At 38.1% G+C, this 26,860-nt stretch overlaps 1 protein-coding gene across 8 annotated transcripts in view; it reads left to right on the forward strand.

Annotated features, from left to right (window-relative positions):
* The window catches only part of DNM3 (dynamin 3), a 693,285-nt gene that overhangs the window by 238,862 nt on the left and 427,563 nt on the right, over positions 1–26,860 (forward strand). For all 8 annotated transcript variants that reach the window (XM_058310135.1, XM_058310136.2, XM_058310139.2 and 5 more), the window contains exon 10: positions 9,469–9,607. In XM_058310135.1, coding sequence (XP_058166118.1) covers positions 9,469–9,607 — 139 coding nt within the window. The remainder of the gene's footprint in view (positions 1–9,468; positions 9,608–26,860) is intronic.

Consider the following 26,860-nt stretch of genomic DNA (forward strand, 5'->3'; position numbering starts at 1 on the left):
TTACCAGGTTGGCATTTTTAAGAAAGGTCCAGAAAGATTAGTTTTTGCTTTCTTAATCTTAAAATATGCATGGTAGCTGGGGTCTGGTAATCTTGGGGTGGTAAGGATGGAGGGTGGTACAGATATGAAGATTCAGATAATGATGAATGCCAGTAAAGATGACAAATGAGGCAATGCATAGTTATACATTTTTGGTGGAGCTAAATCTGGTTAATGTTAAATCTGTAACTCTGCCTTCCTTCTGACAGGTGAGCAAGAGTCACAGTGAATTTTTCTAACATTATAAGGTACAATACAATGCCTTAATATTAAACTATACTAAGTTTTTCTAGTACTATAGAACTATGATTTTCGAATTGTCTATCATTTAAAATGCAAAATGTAGACAATCTGCTTCACTCTACAATTCTCAAATTGCGTGGGCAAATATGAGTTATTAAACTAAAAAGGAGAAAACATTTCTAACCAAATCCAATATTTTCCTCTTACTGTCAACAAGATTTCTTTTTGTTCTTTGTTAGAGAAGATGTGGGTTAACGGAACAATTATGCATAAAATACAGGATTCCCAAATACTACCCTGTTTATTAACACCTTGCATTGGTGTGGAATATTTGTTACATTGATGGAAAGCACATTTTTATATTATACTATGGTTTCATGTAGGGTTCACTGTTTGGGTAGTGCAGTTATGTAGCTGAGCGAGAGGGTTTCGTCCTCGCTCAGGCCCAAGAGTCGGGGGGGCTTGCTCCTGCCGAAACACCGGTGGGGGGTGCCCCAAGAGGGAGCACCGGTTCTCCAGGCGTGGGGGACGCGCGGTTGGGGAAAAACCACGGAGACTGCTTGAGCGCAAGAACAGGTCTCTTTATTACGGAAGTACACTTAGCTATATAGGGTTGGGTAGAGGGAGGGGCGTGATGAAGGGAGGGTTGGCTAAGGGGCGGCTGTGGATAGGCTGAAGCTGATGGATAGACCTGAGGTAAGCAGTTACTGGGGAAGAGGGCAGATTGTAGGTTGGCAATATGGGCGGGACTGGTGGGAAGGACGGTGGGGCTGGAAGGGGAGGAGGGGTGGAGAAAGGCGGCAACACAGTTACATGGATTTTTCCTTCAATTTTGATTGCTACCATACATTGAACCTACCATTTCCCTTTTTAACCACGTTCCGATATGTATTTCAGTGCTGTTAATTACATTCACAGTATTGTGCTCTGTTACCACCATCCATGACCAGAACATTTCTGTCATCCCAAATAGGAACCCTGTATATATTGAGCCTTAAATTCCCATTCCTTATCCCCACCCTGTCCCCTGGTAACCTATATTCTAGATTCTGACTCTAAGAGTTTGCTTATTCTAATTGTTTCAAATCAGTGAGATCATACAATATTTGTCCTTTTGTGTCAGTCTTATTTCACTCAACATGATGTCTTCAAGGTTCATCCATGTTGTCACATGTATCAAGGCTTCATTCCTTTATTCTTTTTTAATATAAGCATTTAGAGCTATAAATTTGCCTCTTAAAACACTGCATTTGCTGCATCCCCTATGTTTTGGTATGTTGTGTTTTCATTCTCATTTGCCTTAGCATATGTCTCTTATGATTTCCTTTTTGTCCCATTGGTTGTTGTGTATGTTGTTTAATTTCCAAAAATTTGTGAATTTTCCATTTCTTCCTTTGTTATTTATTTCTAGCTCCATTCCATTGTTGTCAGAGAAGATACATTGTATGATTACAATATTTTTTAATTTGTTGATTGGTTTTGTGACCTAATGTGTGGTTTATCTTGGAGAATGTGCACTTCAGAAGAATATATATTCTGTTGGTGGGAGAAGTATTCTATGTATGTATGCTAGGTCTAGTTGGTTTAGAGTATAATTCAAGGTCTTGTGTTTCCTTATTGATCTTCTGACTAAATATTCTATCCATTATTGAAAGTGGTGTATTAAGTTCTACTGGTAATGTAGAACTGTTAATTTCTTGCTTCTAACCTGTCAGTATTTGCTTCATATATTTTGGGGCTCTTCGTTTAGGTGCATATGTAATTGTTACATCTTCTTATTGAATCGACCCTTTTATTGGTTTATAATTGCTGTCCTTGTCCCTTGTAACTGCTTTTATTTAAAGTCTGTTTTATTTGAAATTAGAACAGCTACCCCAAATGACTTTTAGTTGCAACTTGCATGGTATATTTTTTCCATCCTTTCACTTTCAACCTATTTATATCTTTGAATTTAATGTGAGTCTCTTGTAGACGGTATATAGTTGGGTCTTGCTTTGTTATCCATTCTGCCATTCTCTGCCTTTTGACTGGAAAGTTTAATATATTCACATTTAAAATCACTACCTAGGGAAGCAGAGCAGATGTGGCTCAAGCAGTTGAGCACCTGCTTCACACATGGGAGGTCTCTGGTGCCTCCTTAAAACAAACCAATAAAAAAAAAATGAAAAAACCAATTCAGGAGAGCTGATGTGGCTCAGTGGTTGAGTACTGGCTTCCTGCATACAAGGTCCCAGCTTCAATTCTTGACCCTGGTACCTGAAAAAAAAAAAAGTCACTACTTATAATTCAGAACTTTTTCTGCCATTTTGATATTTAGCCTTTGTAAGTCTGATACTTTTTTGGTTCCTAAATTCTTCTTTTAATGTCTACTTTTATACTTATATTTATTTTACTTTTTTGTGTTGTACCATATTAAGTGCTTTCTTTTTTCTTTTTGGATTTATTCTTCATATATTTTCCTTGTGGTTGCTGTGGGGTTAAAATTTAACATCCTAAATATGTAACAATCATATTTAGTTTGTACCAACTTGACTTCAATAACATACAGATATACTTTTTTTGTACACCCCCAGCTCCCCACCTTTTTTTGTACTTGTTACTGCTGATATCTTTGTACAAAGTACATCTAAAACCATAGATTTACCATGAATTTTTATGCATTTGCTTTTTATCATCTGTAGGAAGAATGTGGAGTTACATACCAAACAATACAATGCAGTAAGATTGGCATTTATATTTACCCAAATGTTTTCCTTTTCTGAGGTCTTTATTTCTTTATGCTGTTTTAAACCAATGTCTAGTGTCCTTTCCTATCAGTCTGAAGAACTCCCTTTAACATTGCTTATTGGGCAGGTGTAGTGGTGATGAACTCCCTCAGTTTTTGCTTATCTGAGAATGTCTTAATCTCTACCTCATTTTTGGAAAAAAGTTTCTCCAGATATAAAATTTTGTCTGGCAGTTTTTTCTTTCATCCCACTGACTTCTTCTCTCCATAGTTTCTGATGAGAAATTGGCACTCAATCTAATTTGGACTCCACTGTACATTTTTTTTCCTTGCAGTTTTCAGTACTCTCTCCTTGCCCTTTGCATTTAATAGTATGATCAACATATGATGGACTGCATTTTTTTTAATGTTTATCCTCTTTGGTGTTCTCTGGGCTTCTTAAATGTGCTTATTCACTTCTTTGCTAAGTTTGGGAAGTTCTTTGTCATTATCTTTTTTAATAATAATGCCCACTTCTCTCCTTCTCCTGGGACTCCCATATTCATATATTGGCATGCTTGGTGGTGTTCCAGAGGGGTCTTAGTCTATTTTTTTTTTTTTTATAATTCTTTTTAGCTTTCTCCTCCACAGCCTGACTCATTTCAATTGTCTTCTTTTGGAGTTCACTTATTCTTTCCTCTGCCAGGTCCAATCTGCTATTGAAATCCTCCTGGGAATCATTCATTTCAGTTATTGTGGCCTTCAACTCCAATAGCTCTGTTTAGTTCATTTTTAAAATTTCCATTTCTTTACTAACATTTTCATATTGCTCATTCAGTGTTTTCTTCATATCCTTTTCATTCTTTCTCTCTATTTTCCTTCATCTCCCTGAGCATTTTTTCCAAAGATTTATTTTATTTATTTTTCTCCCCTTCCCCCCCCAGTTGTCTATTCTCTGTGTCCATTTGCTGTGTGTTCTTGTTTTTGTCCGCTTCTGTTGTCGGTGGCACAGGAATTTGTGTTTCTTTTTGTTGCATCATCTTGCTGTGTCAACTCTCCGTATGTGCGGCACCATTCCTGGGCAGGCTGCACTTTATTTTGTGCTGAGTGGCTCTCCTTACAGGGCACACTCCTTGTGCGTAGGGCCCCCCTATGCAGGGGGTACCCCTGCATGGCACGGCACTCCTTGTGTGCATCAGCACTGCGTGTGGGCCAGCTCCACATGGGTCAAGGAGGCCCAGGGTTTGAACTGTGGACCTCCCATGTGGTAGACGGACGCCCTATCCACTGGGCCAAGTCTGCTTCCCTCTCTGAGCATTTTTTAACATCAATTTTTAAGTTTTTGTTCAGTATGTTTACATTCTGTTCTTCTTTATTGGTATTTTCTGAATTTTTATCCTCTTCCTTTGGATGGGCTATCTTTTCCTGTTTCTTTGTTTGTCTTGTACTTTTTCATTGCACACTGTACATTTTAATATTTTAAAATATTCACTATGGTGAGCTCCATCACAGTCCCTAAAGGAACAGCAACAATCCCCCAAGTACAATGGCAAAGACCAAAAAAGAAGGAAGGTCCAAAAATGAGCCCTTGATACTAATGACTATGCTTGTGAGCCTGTGCACCTGAAATAAGAACAAGGCCTAGAGCTGCAGGGTGCCTAAGAGTTACCTCCTGAGAGCCTCCATGTTGCTCAAATGTGGCCAGTCTCGAAGCCAAACTCAGCATGTAAATGTGTTGCCTTCCCCCCAGCGTGGGACATGACTCCCATGGATGAGCCTTTCTGGCACCGAGGGATTACTACCAAAAACCAGCTGATGATATAACTAGAAAAAGACCTTAAATAAAAGGGTCAACTCAGATCAGCAGAATATCTCAGTCTACATATAATAACAGGAGTTAAAAATGCTTTTTAACCTAAATAAAAGGGGAAAATGGAAAGGACAAATGAGTTTATATGGCTATGAGTCTCCAAAAAGAACCAGGAGGTTATCAGAGGGGTTGCCCTTATGCACACCTGAGCAGAGTCCCAGAGACAGATAAAGTAAATACAACCCCAGGTATTGGTTCTTCTGAGGGCTACAGAGACCCCCAGGTTCTTTGGTCATGGCAGATGGAGTTCAGTGCCATGTCAGTTGGCCCTACTTTGGAGTTTGTGTCTCTGTGTGATGGAGCTGGACTTAGATGTGATCTTTGTCCAAAAATCTCTCCTGTTACTTTTACTGGAACTGTAGTTGGTGCTGGGGTTTAATGTATACCCAGGGGACCTGAATCTCTGGACTGACCATGTGATAGCCAGGCCCTGAGCCTCAACAGACTTGAGCTCCTACACTCTGGTTTATTGGACTTACCCCACTCAGCTAACATGGAGGTGAAGAAGGTCAACCACCACACCATGGAGCCAAGAGTGCCTACAACTGAAAGTAGGAGGATTGCATCCAGCATCCATGTGGAATCTAAGCCCCCTGTTGATATAGGTGTGGAGTGGACACAACCATTCCAAGGTCCACAGGATGGAGGAATAGAGTATGGATTAGAATGGACTTACTGATATTCTATTTGTGAACTATTGTGATTAGTAATTGAAGAAAATGTGGCATTGGTATGGAGAAAGTGGCCATGGTGGCTGCTGGGGGTAGGGAGTGGGAGGAATAGATGTGATGTGGGGGCATTTTTGGGACTTGGAGTTGTCCTGGGTGGTGCTGCAGGGACAGTTACCAGATATTGTATGTCCTCCCATGGTCCACTGGGTGGACTGTGGGAGAGTGTGGTCTATGATGTGGACCATTGACCATGAGGTGCAGCAGTGCTCAGGGATGTATTCACCAAGTACAATGAATGTCTCATGATGATGGAGGAGATTGTTGTTATGGGGTGAGGGGGTGGGGGGTGTATGGAGACCTCATTTTTTTTAATGTAACATTAAAAAATTAATAAAGACAAAAAATGTAAAAAAATTATTAACTGTGGTTTATTACCTGCTGTTATCTGTTTCTTGATTTTTTAATTAGCTGGTGATAAGACAGATTTTCTTGCACTTCAGCCCTCATATCAGGAATGTCTGCCCAAGGTGAATGCAGTGTACAGTTTTATCCCTCTCTTTCTGGGTTTTCTTGGGCTTTTGCCTGTTAAATTTTTTGGAGTTTCCTTGTATACAGGAGTTTGGTCATCCTATCTATTTCCTATGAGACAGACCTCCATCTCCTGGATGTTTAAAGCAGCCAAGACTTTGCCCCAGACTTTCTGTCTCTATACTTTCTTATACTGGTTTTGTTGTTTCAAACTCCTTTTGCCTACAGGGAAAATTCTGGGAGGTGGGACATGCTGGAAAGGAATTTTCTAAGTCAGTCTTTCCCAGCCAAAAAAGGGCCAGGAACCCATGACGGGCACAGACCAGCTCCTAAGTGCGATTGGAGGGGATCAGGAAGGGTGCCAAGAACTGCTATAGCTTCCCAAAACTGAGCTTTCTGGACCTGCTCAGAAAATACTGCCTTTCAGCTAGATATACCCCATAGCCTCAAGGAAGCATAGCGTCTTTAAGTCTACACTGCTGAAGCCTTTGTCCTGGGTGGGTTGGAGCAATGGCTGCCCTCAGAGCTGGATCCCCAGTGATCTGAAGTTGCAATTAAAAGCGGTGATTAGTGATTTGTTGTGCCCAACCCTGGTTTTGGATTTTTAGGAAATGGGATTTTAGGTCTCTTTCTGCCACTAGTAAGTTTACCAGAGGCTGGACCCGATGGTGGTCTGCTGCTAGAGTTGGGGATGGGCAGTGGTAGCCACCACATGGAGGAAGTAATTTACTGATCTTTAATATAATTTACTAGACTCTTCATCCCACTCTTGCCTGGATATGCTGTAGAGTGTTTTACTGGCCTCCAGAATTTCAAAATAGTTCTTTCAGACAGTTCTTGCTCATTTAGTAGTTGTTCTGGTGGAAGAACTGCATTCTAGAGTTTCCTACTCTGCCATCTTCCCACAATCCCTTTCATCAACAGGATTTCTAAATTCCACATTAATTCCATTCCCTCTTTCTTCAAATTCATAATACATTTGCTATAGAAGATATACCTTGCTCTTTAGTTGGGCATACCTGGTATTTCAACAAATCTCCCCAATAAATTCAGTGGAATCAACTCACATTTTTGGGGGTCATAAAGCATTTTATACTCAACCAAATATAGAACTTTTACTTGACATTTAAAACTCCGTATTATGTACATTTTTGATAAATACAATTGGAAAAGCTCATTATTTCAGTATTAGAGACTTCTGATTTACATGCATGACCAATTGTACTATTCTACAGTTAATTTGCCTGTAAGATGATAAGTACATAATGTCCTACATATAAGACATGTTAATGATGTGCTTATTTTGCCTTTATATGTATTTAATTTGAAAAGTTTTTTCTACTTAATTCTGTGAGATTAAAAAAAAAAAATGGAAGCCATCTTTGCCCATTAAGAACCTGATGGAACAGATATTTTATTTTTCTTCTTTGTTCTTCTAACACTGAGTGCCAACCTTGACCACAAGACAGTCCTTGTGGGGCACACAAAGATAAATGTGATAATGACTTTTCCTGTCAGTGTAGTAATAGAACTAAAATATGTGCCTTGATCACTGCAATACAAAATAAAATGCTTTGATTCAACAGGAAGACCTTCTTAGAGGCAGGATTAGGGAAGGTGAACTGTGTGAAGTGGTTGCTTTTGACAGGCTGAAGTGTGGGAGAGTGAAATGAATAGCATAGCAAAGAAATATTAGTATGTTTGTGGAAAGGGAAATGATCCAGTTTGACTGAAACATAGAGTGTATAAAAGAGGAGGGGGCAATTACATTACAGAGGAAGATTAGGGTCATATAGAGGAGAATTTTAAATGTCAGCCTAACCAGTTTGGATTTTTTTCCTGTATCCAGTATGGGAAAATTATAATTATAATATGTATGATTAGAACTGCTAGAAATAGATGTGAGCATAGAGTGCTAAGTAAATGATAAGAAACATTGTGAAATCTGGGGTAAGGGAAGTCTTAAAGAAATTTCCCCAAATAGGTACTACAGAATTGAAGGAAGAGAAAAGAGTTATGAAATAAGGAGAGTTAACATGGGCTGTGGAGGAGGTATGGCCTGTTCTTAAGGTTTAAGGATTTCTCTTATTGTAGCTTTTCTCTACTGACCTTTTGTTTGAATTTAAGTAATAATAATTTTAGCTTTTTATGAAACAACAATACATATAATAGCTTTTTTTTAGCTTCTGCTCAGGATGAGAAAATGCATTGCTATGACACCTATTTGAACTAATTTCAGCCCAAAGGAAAAGGTACTTCTTATTTTGGCTATTATCTGTTATTTTTTGCTAATTTAATTTAGGCATTCTAAATATTAAAACTAGTTCCCATTATTGCCTTCTTCCTCTAGGATCCCAGTTCCTTCGTTTGGGAGCCACTGATCTCAATATAATACAACTCTCCTAGAAAGAATAGATTGTGTGGTCCAGGAACTCTACTATTTCAGTGTTCAAAAAGTGAGGATTATTTACTAATCCAAAAAGGGCAAGAGAGTACTGCTTTTGGAATACTTTAGAAATAGTACTTTGAATTTAGGGCTCCATTTCAATTGTAGCATTCCTTCTTATTGCGTGAGACAGTGAGATGATACACTCTGCAGTTAAAGGAGAGGCCATATATGCCATGAAAACATTTTGGACACTGTTTTTAGGTAATGTTAATCTTCCACAGATTGGAATTTATTGTAAAATAGTAGTATTAAATATATAAATGGTACTATGTGCAGAACAAATCTCTATGTAAGTTTTAAAATTTTTCATTACATGCTTACTTTATTTTTTTTTAAAGATTTTTAAAAAATTTATTTCTCTCTCCTTCCCCCCCTTCGCAGGTTGTCTGCTCTCTGTGTCCATTCTCTATGTGTTGTTCTGTGACCGCTTCTGTCCTTATCAGCAGCACCGGGAATCTGTGTTTCTTCTTTTTTTTGTTGTAGTCATCTTGTTGTGTTAGCTCTCTGTGGGTGCAGTGCCATTCTTGGGCAGGCTGCACTTTCTTTCGCGCTGGGCGGCTCTCCATATGGGGCGCACTCCTTGCATGTGGGCCTCCCCTATGTAGGGGGCACCCCTGTGTGGCAAGGCACTCCTTGCACACATCAATACTGTGCATGGGCTAGCTCCACATGGGTCAAGGAGGCCTGGGGTTTGAACCACTGACCTCCCATGTGGTAGGCAGACGCCCTATCCATTGGGCCAAGTCCGCTTCCCTACATGCTTACTTTAAATAGCATATAAAGTGAAACATTTTCCAACAGATTACTGGCATATCTGAATATATTCAAATCCAATAAATTTCAAACTCTAAATGGGTTAATTGTATGGTATGTGAATTGTATCTCAATAAGGCTCTTATGAAAAAGATTATTGGATAGTACTCAATTATAAAAATCTAATATGCTACTTTCTTCTTACATTTAGGACAGGGTTGTTCACTCCAGATATGGCATTTGAAGCGATAGTCAAGAAACAAATTGTGAAGCTGAAGGGGCCTTCCTTGAAGAGCGTAGATCTGGTAATACAAGAATTAATCAACACTGTCAAGAAATGTACCAAAAAAGTAAGTTTGAACTGTTTAACTTTCCGGCAAGTAACTATTTGGTTTAACCATCTTTCCTGCCATGTTGTGTGGCTTTCTATCCCTGGAACCCTGCTTTGTTATAGAAGTTTGTGTGCTTGCCCAGGAGGAAGGTTTGTGGAATGTACAAAGTGGGAATTACTTTTAATACAGATGGACATATTTTTTCTTATCACCCCTTTCCAATAGGATTGCTTAGACCAGAAAAAGTATATTTTAGTCAGATAATTTTTTCCCCCTTTGTCTTAAATAGGTGAAAATCACCTTAGAACAATTACGTGAATGCCATAAAGTTTAGGGCTAGTTGAGGGTCTAAACCGATTTTTCTTATGGTGCATGAATAAAAGAAGAGAATCACTGATCTTGTAGTTATTCGATCAGAAAATTATTCTAAATTATAAGTGAATTGCACTTGAACCTGAGTGTTCTGGGCAGGGGCAGTGTAGTGTAATGTTTAAGAGCCCAGCCTCTGATATCCAATTACCTGCATTCGCATCATGACTCTGCCACTTATTTACTGTGTGACCTTGGGCATCATACTTAATTATTACAGTTTTGTTAATTCATCTGTGAAATGGGGATAATCAATATCACCTCACTGAGAATTAAACAAGATGATGCCTAAAATCCAGATGGCAGTTAACACAATGATTAACCATAGTAAGTGCTCAGTAAATGGTGGCTAATCTACAAATGGCTATCTTAATAGCACTCAATATTCCCTACCCTGTAATATCTATTCAATCTATGCTCCAGAGTGGTGGAAAGGATTCTCAATCTGGGGAACCCCTCGCTGAGGATATGGAGAATGTGTGCTGAATTCCTAGTGACATGAAAGGCATACATTGTATTGGAAAGTGTAAGAAGGGAATTAGTGGTGGTGTTTTGGGTAGGGTAGGCCTAGTCCCATCCCAGGGAACACTGGTTCTTTGAGTGTTTCTTGAAAGCAAAGATAACTCTGTTTTTGCTGGTTTAGTTTCCCTGTTCCTTTCCTATGGTTACTATGAGTAACTTCCCTGAAAAAAACAGTGGGGAGAAAGAGAATGAAAGCTAGAGAAAGAGAATGTGTATGAATAGTGGTCCCTAGTTACCTGGCAGGAGAAGAATACAGGTTGAAGAAAAGATGTAGCAAAAAAGACAAGCAGGAAATATTCCTACATATGAAAGCTAAAAGGAAAGGAGTTAAGTAAACTAGTTTGGAGGTTCAGACCCCTTGTCCAGATCTCTTACTGTTATTCTACTGTGTTCCTTAAAGTTGTAGTGTCTCCTCTCCAGAATAGAAAATGCCGTAGGAGTTAAGGGAACTGAGAGACAGGGAAAAGAATCCTGGGGAAAGAAAAAAAAAACCAAAACCCAATCTTTATGCCAGTTCTCCATTTGGAAACTTGAAATCATTTAATAATAACTTCATATCCTTACTGTCCTTGCCCACTTCTCAAAATGTAGACTAGCTTTTCCTCTGTACAAAGCCTCTTAATTGACCTCCCCTTAACTGGTTTACAGGATTAACTTATACTGCATTCCCTATTAACCATATTGACGTTGCCTCCCTCTACACACAGATGTCTTCAGCCAGAAGTTTTTTCTTTATGGTGTCCATGCCCTCTTGCTCCCACCAGTTAAGCTTTTTCTTTCTTTCTAAGGGTCAAGAGTCTTGTGTTTGTCCCCAAACCTCTCTATGCCAGTTGTATTTCTGATTTTAATTATGTAGTTTAAATGAAGAGTAAATAAACTGATCAAGTGCAAAAAAGACCGTTTTGTTTCTAGGAAAATTAAGCTAACTGCTTTGGAAAGACTTTATAAATTTAGCTGCGAAACATTGGTATTGACTAGGTATAGGCAAGACAATGTTAAAAGAATGTATGTCTGTGGGGGAATTATAAAAACCTAGATGGGTTCTGCAGTCAGATTATTTCACAAGTGTCTTCAGGTTCTCCCTCCACTTTAAAGAAAGCAAGACCGGAAATCATAGATGAAGGATGTGGTTTATGTAAGACAGAAGATGCATAACTCCAATCAGCAGGTCCATATGCAGGGAAGAGGCCTTGGCCTCACATCAAAAGATTGGCACATGTGTGTACATTTATGTTTTAATTTATATAAAGTGTTTATGGTATGTATGAGTCTTTTTTGAAAAATCATTTCCTATTTCATCCAACTTACTGGGAGACCAACAGTCTCATCCCAGCTCATTCCCACACACTTTTTGGTTTCTGTTCTTTGTTTTCTACCCTTTGAACCTCCCTTTCCATTATGTTCTCTTGATTAATCTGCTGTATTCTTTTCCTGTCTTCTCAAAACATTGTATATTTTGCCTTAAATATAACCTGGCTTTTTTCCTGAGATTACTGTTTATCCTTCAGGTCTCTTCAATGAAGGATATTTATTGGTCAAAACCCAAAGAGTCTAAGGGTTTGGATCAGGCATGACATTTGTCTACCTTTCCTTTTGTTGCTTCCAAACACAATTTCTTTACCTTGCTGTAAAAAGTCTTCTGTTAAGGCCCAAGTAGTTCCAACTCTATCTTTTCCCTCTTTATCACTGTCACCATCCAGTACCTGGCCACTCTTGAATTCATCAAGATCTTTAGAACCTGGTTTACACAATTTTCCTCTCCATGCCAAATTCTACCTTCAACTTGGAAGATGTCATTGTTCACATAAAGACTTTGTCCATGCCCAATAGCTATTGTTTTTGGGGATCTTTGACTCTTTTGGCTTTCCAGTCAGTCCAGGTTACTATTATACTGCTATGAACTCTTCTGGTCCCTGTCATCATTGACACATGTTCTACAAAAAGATTCTTCAGGAACTGTAAATTCTAACTGTAAGATTTGAGGAATGTGAGTTAAACCTTCTACTCTCCTTTGATTTTAGCTAATTGGGAAATTAGAACAAGAGCTCAGAAGAGGTCAGAAATTTGCTGTTGAATCTCAAATTGGAGAATGTGGCTGGGACCTGTTGGTAAAGTGGTAGCCTCCTGTTATTTCCTTTTCCAGCCTGAAACATTAGGGCCCATACTGATGGAGAGAGTTGGATGTGGGGAGCACCCGTAAACAGCTAGAGTATTTTGACTTGTCTTACACCCTGTGGCATTGTAATCCAGTAAGAGTCAGAGAGCTGTGACCTACTGCTTCCACCCCACCCAGTCCTTTTTCATATGTATATATACACACACATACACATACACACACATGCATATATTTAAACTTAAACAGTGTTTTCATTTATAGCTACTCATGTTGAATGTCTTGTTTGTCAAATCTTTAAATTTTTTCTTAAGTCACATAAATAAACATCAATGAAAAACATACCGGATTTATGTGTGTTCAAATAAAGCACAAAGTTAGACTTCTAACCTGGCAGAATGCATTTCTTCTCAAGTATTTCTTACTGGTGTCTCTAGGGCACTGGAAGGCAAGACAGGATCATTAGGTCTTATTGACCTATTGGCTTCATTCCAGGGATATCTCAACTTTGGAATTTTTCTAGTGGGCATCAGTTTTCAGCTGATTTTCTTTTTGTAAAATTTTGATACTCAAGTTTCAAATAAGGCCAGTTATTAAAGTTTAAACCTTTAATAGAATATTGAAGGGAAATCAGGCTTGGGACTTGGCTTTTAAGGGATAGGAATCTCACTTTTTAATCACAAAAATTATTGAAAGATTTATGATCTGTACAGTCAATTTTTAATTTATAATTTACCCTAGTACTTGCTGTAACTATTATCATCTTTTTTTTTAATTAGAGAAGTAATGGGTTTACAAAAAATTATGCATAAAACAGAGGATTCCCACAATCCATCTTCTTACCAACACCTTGCATTGATGTGGAACATGTGTTATAATTGATGATAGAACATTTTTATAATTGAACCATTAACTATTGTCCATGGCTTAATTTAGGTTTCACTCTTCATGCAATGTAGTTTCACAGATTAAAAAAAATTTTATGTATAAAATCTGACATTTCCCTTTTAAATCATATTCAGATATATATTTCAGTGCTGTTAATTGTGTTCATAATATTGTGCTACCATCACCACCATCTATTACCAAAACATTTCCTTCATTCCAAATAGGAATCATGTACATTTTAAGCCTTAACTTCCCATCCCCTATATCCACTCTTCCCCTGGTAACCTATATTCTAGATTCTGACTCTGTGAGTTTGCTTATTCTTATTGTTTCAAACCAATGAGATCATAGAATATTTTCCTTTTGTGTCAGGCTTATTTCATGCAACATGATGTCTTCAAATTCATCCATGTTGTCGCATGCATCAGGACTTCATTCCTTTTTGTGGCTCAGTAATATTCCATTGTATGTATATATCACATTTTATTTATCCATTCATTGGTTGATGGACACTTGGGTTGTTTTTATTTTTTGAAATAATGCTGCTAAAACATTGGTCTGTAAATATATATTCGAATCTCTGCTTTCACTTCTTTTTAGTATATATTGAGTAGTTGGATTCCCGGGTCTCATGGTAGTTCTACACTTTGCTTTCTGAGGAACTGCCAAATTGTCTTTTATAGCAGCTGCACCATTTTACATTGCCACCAGCATGTATAGGTGTTCCTATTACTCTGCATCCTCTCCAACACTTGTTTTTCTTCATTATTTTAATAACAGTTTTTCTAATGGGTGTGAAATGGTATCTCATGGTTTTGATTTGCATTTCCCTGATGGTTAATGTTCTTGAGCAAGTTTTCATGTTCTTTCTGGCCTTTTGTATTTCTACTTTGGAGAGGTGTCTATTCAAGTCTTTTGCCTATTTTAAACTTAAGTCATTTGCATTTTTGCTTGTTAAGTTGAAGAATTTCTTTGTATCTGCTAGATAGTAAACCTTTATCAAATATGTGGTTTCCAAATGTTTTCTCCCATTGTGTAGGTTGTCATATTACTTTCATAATAAAGTCCTTTAAGGCACAAAATTTTTAAATTTTGATGTGGTGCCATTTATCTATTTTTCCTTTTGTTGCTTGTATATTAGTTGTAAAGTCTTAAGAGGCCATTGCCTAACAACACAAGGTCCTGAAGATGCTTCCCTAAATTTTCTTCTTGGAGTTGATAGATCTAGCTCTTATGTCTTTGATCCCACATGCAACAGCATGGATAAATCTTGAAGACCTTATATTGAGTGAACTAAGCCTGTCAATAAAGAACAAATATTGCATGACCTCACTGATAGGACCTAAGCATATTGAGTTGATTCACAGAGCTAGAGTCTGGAAGATAGGTCACCAGGACACATAAAGGGAGTAGAAAGTGGTGAGCCGATGCTCAATATGGGCAAATCCCATGATAAGGTAAAGGGGATGGTTTGGCAGTGGATAGGGGTTATGGTAGTGCAGGTATATGAATGGGGTCAATGGTGCTGTAATGTGAGGGTGAGCAGGTTGGGGGTGTATGGTTGAACTATCCATGGAACTGGGATCGGGGAGGGCTGGAGGAAGGAACAGGTGAACTCTGGAAATTTGTAGGTCTGTAGTTGAAACTACATGGTAGTAATGTTCTTTTGGAAATATGGCAGGGGAGGGTCATTGATGCACAGTATCAGTGGTGGGGGGATATGTGGGAAACCATTTACCATTTTCAGTTCATTTTTTCATGTAAGGTGTGAGCTGGGGATCCACCCATTTTGTGCATATGGAGATCCAGTTTTCCCAGCCCCATTTGTTGGAGAGACTGTTCTCCAATTGAGTGGTCTTTGACCCCTTGTCAAAAATCATTTGGCCATAAATGTGAGGGTTGATTTCTGAGTTCTCAATTCAATTCCATTGGTCTGTATGTCTGTCCTTATGAGGGTACCATGCTGGTTTTTTTCTTTTTTTCACTTCATTATTTATTTAGATGTTTAAGCTCTTGCATTAAGTTATTTATTTTTATTATCTTTTTTAAAAAAGATACATAGATCACACAAAATGCTACATTAAAAAATATAAGAGGCTCCCATATACTTCCCTCCCTCCTCCCCCCACTCCTCCCACATGAACAACCTCTTTCATCAGTGTGGCATGATCACTGCATTTGATGAATACATTTTGGTGCACTACTCCACAGCATGGTTTATAGTTTACATTGTAGTTTATGCTTTCTCCCAGTCCATTCAGTGGATTATGGTGGGATATATAGTATCCTGCATCTGTCCCTGCAATATCATTCAGGACAACTCCAAGTCCTGAAAATGTCCCCATATCGCACCTCTTTTTCCCTCTCCCTACCCTCAGTAACTCCCGTGGCCACTGTCTCCACAACAGTGATACAGTTTCTTCCATTGCTACTGTCACAATAATTCTATAGTAGACTACCTGTAAGTCCATTCTAATCCATGTTTTATTCATCCATCCTGAGGACACTGGCATGGCGATGTCCACTTGACCTCTAAATCGAGAGGGGGTTTAGATTCCATTTGACTTATGAATGTGATTCTCCTGCTTGCAGTCATAGACTCTCTTGGTTCCCTGGTGTGGTGGTTGACCATCCTCACCTCCCTGTTAGCTGACTTGGGTAAGTCCAACAAACTGGAGAGTAGGTGTTGCAACTCTGTTGAGACTCAGGGCCCAACTGGCATATGGACAGTCCAGAGATTCAAGTCTGCTGAGCATACACCAACCCCAGTGCCAACCACAGGTTCAGTAAAAGTGACAGAAGAGGCATGCATAGAGAGGTCACATCTGAGTCCAACTCCATCACACCAGGAGCACAAATTCCAAAGTAGGACCCATTGGCAAGGCACTGAACTCTTAAATTTGCTTCTGATTTCCTGTTTAACCCATTGTTTTTTAAAGAGTATGTTGTTTAATTTCCACATATTTGTGAATTTTCTATTTCTCCTTCCATTATTGATTTCTAAGTTCATTCTGTTGTGGTCAGAGAATAGACATTGTATGATTTCAAAGTCTCTGAATTTAGTGAGACTTGTTTTGTGACCTAACATATGGCCTATCCTTGAGAATGACCAGTGTGTACTCTGGAAGGATATGTAATGTATTTTCATTGGGTGCAGTGCTTTATTTGTCTGTTAGATCTAATTGGTTTAGTATACCATTCAACGCCTGTACTCCATTATTGATTTTCTGACTAGATGTTCTATCCATTATTAAAGTAATATGTTAAGTCTACTACTATTAATGTAGAACTGTCAATTTCTCCCTTTGAATCTGTCAGTATTTGACTCATATATTTTGAGGCTCTCCTGTTAGGCACATATATATTTATAGTTGTTACATTTTCCTGTTGAATTGTCCTCTTTGTCAATATATAAGGGTCTTTTTTGTCTCTCCTAACTCTTTTGACTCAAAGTCTATTTTATCCAATATCAGTAATGCAACTCAAGCTTTCTTTCTTTTGGTTACTACTTACATGGTATATTTTTCCATCCTTTCACTTTCAACGTACTTGTATCTTTGAATTTAAGTTTATCTCTCACAGACAACATATAGTTGGGTCATGTTTTGTTATTCATTACTGCCAATCTCTGCAAAATTAATCTGGAGAGTTTCATCCATTCACATTAAAAGCCAGTATTGATAATACAGGACTTTCTTCTGCCATGTTGCTATTTAACCTTTGTAAGTCTTACACCTTTTTTTGTCCATCACGTCTGTTAAAGCCTACATTTATATATATATATGTTTTTTTAAAGATTATTTTATTTATTTCTCTCCCTTTCCTGCCCCTCCCCCCCCATTGTCTGCTTCTGCATCCACTTGCATTGTCTGGCAGCACCGGGAAACTGCATCTCTTTTGTTGCGTCATCTTGTTGCATCAACTCTCTGTGTATGTGGTGCCACTGGGCAGGCTGTGCTTTTTTCACGTGGGGCAGCTCTCCTTGTGGGTGCAGTCCTTGCATGTGGGGTTCCCTTACGTAGGGTGCCCCTGCATGGCATGGCACTCCTTGCATGCAGCAGCACTGCACATGGGCCAGCTCACCACATGGATCAGGAGGCCCTGGGTATCGAACCCTGGACCCTCCATATGGTAGGCGGATGCTCTATCAGTTCAGTTATGTCCGCTTCCCTACATTTATATTTATGTGCTTTCTTGTGTTGTACCATATTAAATGCCTTCTCACTTTTATCTGGATATATTTTTCATGTATTTACCTTATGTTTACTATCGTGTTAAAATTGAACATCCTAAATATATAACAATCATATTTGATTTAATACCAACTTAATTCCAGTAGCATACACATATATTTCCCTATACCCCTCTGTCCCTCCACCATTTTTTTGTACTTGTTACCACTTACATCTTTGTACAAAATATAGATTTATCATTACTTTTATTGCATCTGTATTTTAACACCTTTAGGAAATAAGAAGTGGAGCTACATATCAAACAATACAATAGTACTGGCTTTTATATAATAATTACCAAGACAGTTACCTTTATCACAGGTTTTTATTTCTTTATACTGCTTTGATCCACTGTCTAGTGGATCATGTCTTTTGCTAAGTTTGGATGCTCTCTATTATTATTTCTTTGACTTTTCCTTCTTCCCTTATCTCTCTTTCTTTTCTTTTCTGGGATACCCATAATGTGTTTATTGGTACAATTCATGGTGTCCCATTTGTGTCCTAGGCTATTTTTGGTTTTTAATATTTCTTTTTTCTTTCTACCTTCAGCCTGACTCATTTTAATTGTCTTGTCTTCAAGTTCACTGGTTCTTTCTTCTGCTTGCTCTAGCCTCCTCTTGAAACCTCCCTGGGCATTTTTTATTTCAGTAATTTTTTTTCCTATTTTTCTTTTTATTTTATTCATTTTTTTAATATTACATTAAAAAAATATGAGGTTCCCATGTACCCCCCACCCCCCTCACCCCACTACTCCCCCCATAGCAACATTCTCCTCCATCATCATGACACATTCATTGCATTTGGTGAATACATCTCTGAACATCGCTGCACCTCATGGTCAATGGTCCACATCATAGCCCACACTCTCCCACGTTCCATCCAGTGGGCCATGGGAGGACCTACAATGTCTGGTAATTGTCCCTGCAGCACCACCCAGGACAACTCCAAGTCCTGAAAATGTCTCCACATCTCATCTCTTCCTCCCATTCCCTACACCCAGCAGCCACCATGGCCACTTTTTCCACACCAATACCATAAATTTTCTTCGATTACTAACCACAATATTTCATGAATAGGATATCAGTAAGTCCACTCTAATCCATATTCTATTCCTCCATCCTGTGGGCCTTGGATTGGTTGTGTCCATTCCACATCTATGTCAAGAGGGGGCTTAGATTCCACATGGATGCTGGATGCAATCCTCCTACTTTCAGTTTAGGCACTCTTGGCTCCATGGTGTGGTGATTGACCTTCACCTCCATGTTAGCTGAGTGGGGTAAGCCCAATAAACCAGAGTATAGGAGCTGAAGTCTGTTGAGGCTCAGGACCTGGCTATCATATGGTCAGTCCAGAGATTCAGATCCCCTGGGTATATCTTAAACCCCAGCACCAACTATTCTGGTAAAGTAACAGGAAAGGCTTGTGAAAAGAGATCACATCTGAGTCCAGCTCCATCACACAGAAACACCAACTCCAAAGAAGGGCCAACTGACATGGCAGTGAACTCCATCTGCCATGACCATAAAACCTGTGGGTCTCTGTAGCTATCAGAAGAACCAGTACCTGGGATTGTATCTACTTTATCTGTCTCTGGGACTCTGCTCAGGTGTGCATAAGAGCAACCCCTCTGATAACCTCCCAGCTCTTTTTTAGAGACTCATAGCCATATAAACTCATTTGTCCTTTCCATTTCCCCCTTGATTTAGGTCAAAAAAAAAAAAAAGCATTTTTAACTCCTGTTATTATATGTAGACTGAGATATTCTGCTGGTCTGAGTTGACCCTTTTATTTAAGGTCTTTTTCTAGTTATATCATCAGCTGGTTTTTGGTAGTAATCCCTCGGTGCCAGGGAGGCTCATCCATGGGAGTCATGTCCCACGCTGGGGGGAAGGCAACACATTTACATGCTGAGTTTGGCTTCGAGACTGGCCACATTTGAGCAACATGGAGGCTCTCAGGAGGTAACTCTTAAGCACACTGCTGCTCTAGGCCTTGTTCTTATTTCAGGTGCACAGGCTCACAAGCATAGCCATTAGTATCAGGGGCTCATTGTTGGACCTTACTTATTTTTTGGTCTTTGCCATTGCACTTGGGGGATTGTTGCTGTTCCTTTAGGGACTGTGATAGAGCTCCCATGGCTAGAATCTCAGCACTCTCTGTTGTTTTTAATTGTTTCCACTATGACAATATACAAACATTTTTATGTACCCTGGATATATGCCCTATAGAACTCCCTGCCAACCATGTGTCCTCTGTCAATAACATCCCACACTAGTATTCCTCCGCTGCCCTTGTTGAACCTCTCTGTGATCCAAAGCTTCTGAAAAGTGAAGCCAAATATATTGGCATGTTCCCTTAATAGTAAAATGGAATATAGTGATGAGCTTAAAGGTTAGATATAGAATACATATTAATTTGGAAAAATTCTACATCCTATCTTTTTCTTTTCTTTTTTCTAATTATTAAGCTTATCTTCACAAGAGTCTTAGATCACAGTAATTCATATATACAATATACAATACTCCCACATATCCAACATGAAACCTTTTCCCTTCCACAGCAATAATCTTTTAATATATCCATGCCATATTTACTGAAAACGATGTACAGATATTGAGACAGTAGCTTTCAAACAAGGTAACATTTGTGTTTACATTGTGGTTTATATTTTAGACTATACAATTTTTGAAATTTTTAGTTCTCTTATGTTTTATATTATGATTTACATTTTAGCCTATCAGCCCCTATATATTTTTGGTGTAATTTTACATCTTATATCCATCCTTGCATACTCTTGTGAAACACTTCTATTGCCCATACAGTTACATTGGTTCCATCTATTCAATACCTATTTCCCTCTCCCCTTAGGGCTCACAGTGACAGTCAATCTTCATTTCTTGAAGAGCCATGTTCAGAGATACTTGCAACAGTGTTGAGGGATTGACATGCTGAACTGCCCTAATGCCCTGGGAGCCACCATTTCTCTTGAGAGATACAGTTTCATCTATTTGATGGCCTCAGTCCTCCCCAGCATGTGGGTATACCTTCACTCTCATTATATGGGTCTCTACCCAATGATATAACCCACTCTGGCAAAATGAGCATTCACATATTCCCTAGGAGTCTGTCCTGTGTCAGATTATTCCCTTTAAGTATCTTAAACAGGTAACTTTCCTTATTATATTTTTTAAAAGGTTTTCTCAGCATTATACTTTCAGCAAACACCTGACAATCTCCTATGTTCATATGTTGCCCCACCCTCCCCCCAATTTCTTGGGCAATATTTCCCATCCTCCCATCCTTAGCCCCCCTCAAGCCTGCAAAGCCCCACCCAAAGGTAACCCTATGTCCCCATTTTATCCCTTCCTTGTACACATACTTACCTCCAGCTTATCACAGATTTCACCCATGTAGATGTCAGCTTACGTTCTTCTTCTACCCCCCAATTTCCTGTAAGCCTATCATCCAGTCTCTAGGTCTCTGAGGCAGCTTGGTTTACTTATTTCCTATCATTGAGGTCATGTAGTATTTGTCCTTCAATGCCTGGGTTGCTTCACTCAACATAAGGTTCTCAAGATTCATCTATGTTATCACATGTGTTTGTAGTGTGTTTGTTCTTAAAGCCGAGTAGTATTCCATTGTATGTATATACCACATTTTATTTATCCATTCATCTGTTGATGGGCATTTGGGTTGATTCCAACTTTTGGCTATAGTGAACAATGCTGCTATGAACGTTGGTGTGCATATATCGGTTTGTGTCCTTGTTTTCAGTTCTGCTGGGTATATACCCAGCAGTGGAATTGCTGGGTCATATGGCAAATCTATGGTTAGTTTTTTGAGAAACTGCCCACCTGTCCTCCAGAATGGTTGGATCCTTCTGCATTCCCACCAGCAGTGGCTAAGTGTTCCCATTCCTCCACATCCTCTCCAGCATTTGTAGTCTTTTGTTTTTTTCATAGCTGCCAATCTTACGGGAGTAAGATGGTATCTCATTGTAGTTTTGATTTGCATTTCCCTGATAGCTAGAGATTTGGAGCATTTTTTCATGTGCTTTTTAGCCATTTGTATTTCTTTTTCGGAGAATTGTCTGTTTAAATCTTTTTCCTATTTTTTAAATGGGTTGTTTATATTTTTATTTTCAAGATATAAGAGTTCTTTATATATGCAAGTTATAAGTCTCCTATCCAATATATGGTTACCAAATATTTTCTCCCATTGTGTAGGCTCCCTTTTCACTTTCTTGAGAAACTCCTTTAAGGTGCAGAAGCCTTTAATTTTGAGGAGGTCCCATTCACCTATTTGTTCTTTTGCTGCTTGTGCTTTTGGTGTGCAGTTCATGAAGCCATTTCCTATTACAAGGTCTTGTATATGCTTCCCTACACTGCTTTCCAAAGTTTTTATGGTCTTGGGTCTTATATTTAGGTCTTTGATCCATCTTGAGTTGATCTTTGTATAAGGTGTGAGATGGTAATCCTCTTTCATTCTTTTACATATGGATATCCAGTTCTTCAGGCACCATTTGTTGAATAGGCCATTCTCTCCCAGTTGAGAGGGTTTGGTGGCTTTATCAAATATTATATGGCTATATATATGAAGATCTATATCAGAACTCTCAATTCGGTTCCATTGGTCTGTGCGTCTCTCCTTATGCCAATACCAAGCTGTTTTCACTACTGTAGCTTTGTAGTATGTTTTGAAGTCAGGTAGTGTGATTCCTCAAATTTCAATTTTCTTTTTCAATATGTCTTTGGCTATTCGGGGCCTCTTTCTTTTCCAAATACAGTTCATAGTTAGTTTTTCTAGTTCCTTAAAGAATGCTGTGTTGATTTTTATTGGGATTGCATTGAATGTGTAGATCAGTTTTGGTAGATAGACATCTTAATAATATTTAGTCTTCCTATCCATGAACAGGGAATATTCTTCCATTTATTTAGGTCTTCTTTGATTTCCTTGAACAGTCTTGTGTAGTTCTCTGTGTATAAGTTTTTTACATCTTCAGTTAAATTTATTCCTAGGAATTTGATTTTTTAATTTACTATTGTAAATGGTATTTGTTTCTTGATTTCCTCCTGAGCTTGCTCATTATTGTTGTACAGAAATGCTACTGATTTTTGTGCATTGATCTTATACCCTGAGACTTTACTAAACTCATTTATGAGTTCCAGAAGCTTTGTTGTAGACCTCTCAGGGTTCTCTATGTATAGGATCATGTCATCTGCAAATAATGAAATTTTGACTTCTTCCTTTCCAATTTGAATGCCTTTTATATCTGGTTCTTGCCTCAGTGCTCAAGCAAGTACTTCTAAGACAATGTTAAATAGAAGGGGAGAGAGTGGGCATCCTTGTCTTGTTCCTGAGTTTAGAGGGAAGGATTTTAGGATTTCACAATTGTAAATGATGTTGGCTGTGGGTTTTTCATATATACTCTTTATCATGTTCAAAAAATTTCCTTGTATTCCAATCTTTTGGAGTGTTTTTATCAAGAAAGGATGCTGTATTTTGTCAAATGCTTTTTCTGCATCTATAGATATAATCATGTGATTTTTTTCCTTCAATCTGTTTATATGGTGTATTACATTGATTGATTTTCTTATGTTGAACCATCCTTGCATACCTGGAATGAACCCCACTTGGTCATGGTGTATAATTCATTTAATGTGTTTTTGAATACAGTTAAGAAGTATTTTGTTGAGTATTTTTGCACCTAGGTTCATTAGAGAAATTGGTCTGTAATTTTCCTTTCCTGTGGTGTCTTTGTTTGGCTTTGGTACTAGGGTAATGTTGGCATCATAGAATGTGTTTGGTAATGTTCCTTCTGTTTCGATTTTTTGGACAAGTTTTAACAGGATTAGTGTTAGTTCTTTCCGGAATGTTTTGTAGAATTCACCTGTGAATCCATCTGGCCCTGGGCTCTTCTTAGTTGGGAGGTTTTTAATGACTGATTCTCTCTCTTTACTTTGGTTTGTTGGTTTGTTGAGATCATCAATTTCTTCTTTCATCAATATAGGCTGCTTATGTGTTTCTAGGAATTTGTCCATTTCCTCTGAATTGTCATTTTTGTTGGAATATAGTTTTTCAAAATATCCTCTTATGATAGTCTTTATTTCTGTGGGGTTAGTGGTGATATCTCCTTTCTCATTTCTTATTTTGTGTATTTGCATCTTTTCTTTTTTTTCTTTGTTAGTCCCGCTAGGGGTTTGTCAATTTTATTGATCATCTCAAAGAACCAGCTCTTGGTCTTGTTTATCTTTTCAAGTGCTTTCCTTATTTTCTATTTCATTTAGTTCTGCTCTTATCTTCGTTCTTTTTTTTCTTTCTTTTTCCTGTGGTATTACTTGGTTGTTTTTTTACTAATTCCTCCAAATGTGCAGTTAGTTCTTCAATTTTGGCTCTTTCTTCTTTTTTGATGTATGAATTTATGGCTATAACATTTCCCTCTCAGTACTGCTTTTGCTGCATCCCATAAGTTTTGGTATGTTGTATTATCATTATCATTAGTTTCAAGGTAGTTATTAATTTCTTTTGAGAGTTCCTCTTTGATCCACTGTTTTTCTAAGAGTGTGCTGTTTAATTTCCATATCTTGGTGTGAAATCTGGGCCTCTGGCCTTTGCAGATTTCCAGTTTCACTCCACTGTGGTCAGAGATATTATTTTATATGATTTTGATCTTTCTGAATTCATTGAGCCTTTCTTTGTGGCATAGCATATGGTCTGTCTTGGAGAATGATCCATGTGCACTTGAGAAAAATGTATATCCTGCTGTATTTGGGTGTAATGATGTGTATATGTTTATTAGATGCAGCTCCTCTAATATACTGTTCAAATACTTTGTTTCTTCAGTGATTCTCTTTTGAGATGTTCTATCCAAAGCTGATAGTGGTGTATTAAAATCTCCCACTATAATTGTAGAGGCATCTATTCTTTCACTTAGTTTTTTCAGTGTTTGCCTCACATATTTGGAGGCGCCCTTGTTAGGAGCATAAATATTTATGATTGTTCATTCTTCTTGAGAGATTGTCCCTTTCACTAATATGTAGTATCCTTCTTTGTCTCTCACAATTGTTTCGCATTTAAAGTCCATTTTGTCTGATATTAATATAGCTACTCCTGCCTTTTTTTGGTTATTGTTTGCTTGTAAGATTGTTTTCCAACCATTCACTATAGCCTCCATGAATCTCTGGGTCTAAGATGTGTTTCTTGTAGATAGCATATAGATGGGTCATATTTCCTTATCCAGTGTCCCAGTCTGAATCTTTTGATAGGTGAGTTTAATCCATTGACATTCAGTGTTATTACTTTTAAGGAATTATTTATGTTAGCCATATTTTGATTGGACTTGTGTTTATCATGTTTTGTTTGTTTGTTTTTCCTTCTCTTTTTGTCTTTTTTGTTGCTCTTACACTCTCCTCCAACTCTGCCTGTCCTGTTTTTTCCTTTCTTCCTGCAGAACTCCCTTTAGTATTTCTTGAAGGGGAGGTTTCTTGTTGGCATACTCTTTCAATTTCTGTTTATCTGTGAATATTTTGAACTCTCCATCATTTTTGAATGCTAGTTTAGCTGGGTAGAGTATTCTTGGTTGGAAATTTTTTTCTTTTAGTACCTTGAGTATATCATACCACTGCCTTCTTGCCTCCATGGTTTCAGATGAGAAATCAGCACTTAATCTTATGGAGCCTCCCTTGTATGTGATAGTTTTCTTTTCTTTTGCTGCTTTTAGAATTTTCTCTTTGTCTTGAGCATTGGATAATTTAACAAGTATATTTCTTGGGGTGGGCCTGTTGGGGTTTATGATGTTTGGGCTGCATTGTGCTTCCTGGACATGTACATCCATCTCTCAGTAGATTTGGGACGTTTTCAGCCATTATTTCCTGCAACACCCCTTCTGTCCCCTTTCCCTTCTCTTCTCCTTCTGGGATGCCTATAATACGTATGTTTGTGCATTTTGCATTGTCATTCAGGTCCCTAAGTCCTAGCTGGATTTTTTCTACCTTTTTATCAATCAATTCTACTATCTGTTTGATTTCCGATGTAGTCTTCCACATCACTAATTCTCTCCTCTGCCTCTTCTAATCCGCTGCTATTTGCTGCAAGTGTATTTTGAACAGTATATTAGAGGAGCTGGATCTAATAAACATATACACATCATTACACCCAAATACACTGTGGTGTTCATTCCCATCATATCTGTTATCTTTTCGCGTATGTCTGCAATTTCCACTCCAAGTGTTTTCTTCATATTGTTAAACTCTTCCTTTACTTCATTAAGTTGGTCTCTAATATATGTTCTGAGATCTTTAATTAGTTGTCTGATGTTCTGCTCCCCTTCCTGGTTTTTAGTTTGTTCATTGGATTCAGCCATGTTTTCCTGATTATTGGTTTGGTTTGTAGTTTTTTGTTGCTGTCTGGTCATCATTTTATCTTGATGGGTTTAATCAGTTCCTTAGGTTCTTTGTCTAGTCTTAGGGATTAATTAGTTGTTGTTCTTGCATAAGTGTTATGTCTTCTCTTTGTCACTTTGTTCTTCTTATTCTAATTTCTTGTTGCTGGCTGAGTTCACTTTGAAGGAAAATATTAGGGTCAGGGAAAGGAAATTGTGTAAGAAAAGAAAATGTGTAAAGTAGTATTGGTAATAAATGTTAACAGAGCAACAATGTGAGATCTGGGAGTATGGATATTAGACTCATGTAAGTTGTGTAGAGTTATAGCAGTAAGTAGAGTACCTATAACGAGACAGTCAACTGAATATGGGGAAGAATATAGTATGAATTAAAAAGCCAGTGTTTTCATGAGAGAGGGAAAGAGAAAAGAAAGACAATAGTATCAAGATTGGATAAAAGACAGAAAACAGAACAAAGGTATTAGAAATTAAAAGTTAGACAATTTGGGGACCAAAGAAAGGGAGGTGGAATGTAAGAGAGACAGTAGATGATGGAGGATACCAAGATGTGGAGGAAAGGGGATAGTGTAGGTGGCCAAAATCAATTCACACAGAAACAAGGAAATGAACGATGTGGAAACACAGCACATGTGAGGCACTCCCTGCAGCACTTATTGTATAAATAAAATAAAATAAAATAAGAAGAAAAAGAGAGAAAAGGTAAAAAAGAGAAGGAAAAAAAAGGGGGATGGGCAAAGAAAAGGTAG

Source organism: Dasypus novemcinctus, chromosome 13, assembly GCF_030445035.2.
Source record: "Dasypus novemcinctus isolate mDasNov1 chromosome 13, mDasNov1.1.hap2, whole genome shotgun sequence".
NCBI lineage: Eukaryota > Metazoa > Chordata > Mammalia > Cingulata > Dasypodidae > Dasypus > Dasypus novemcinctus.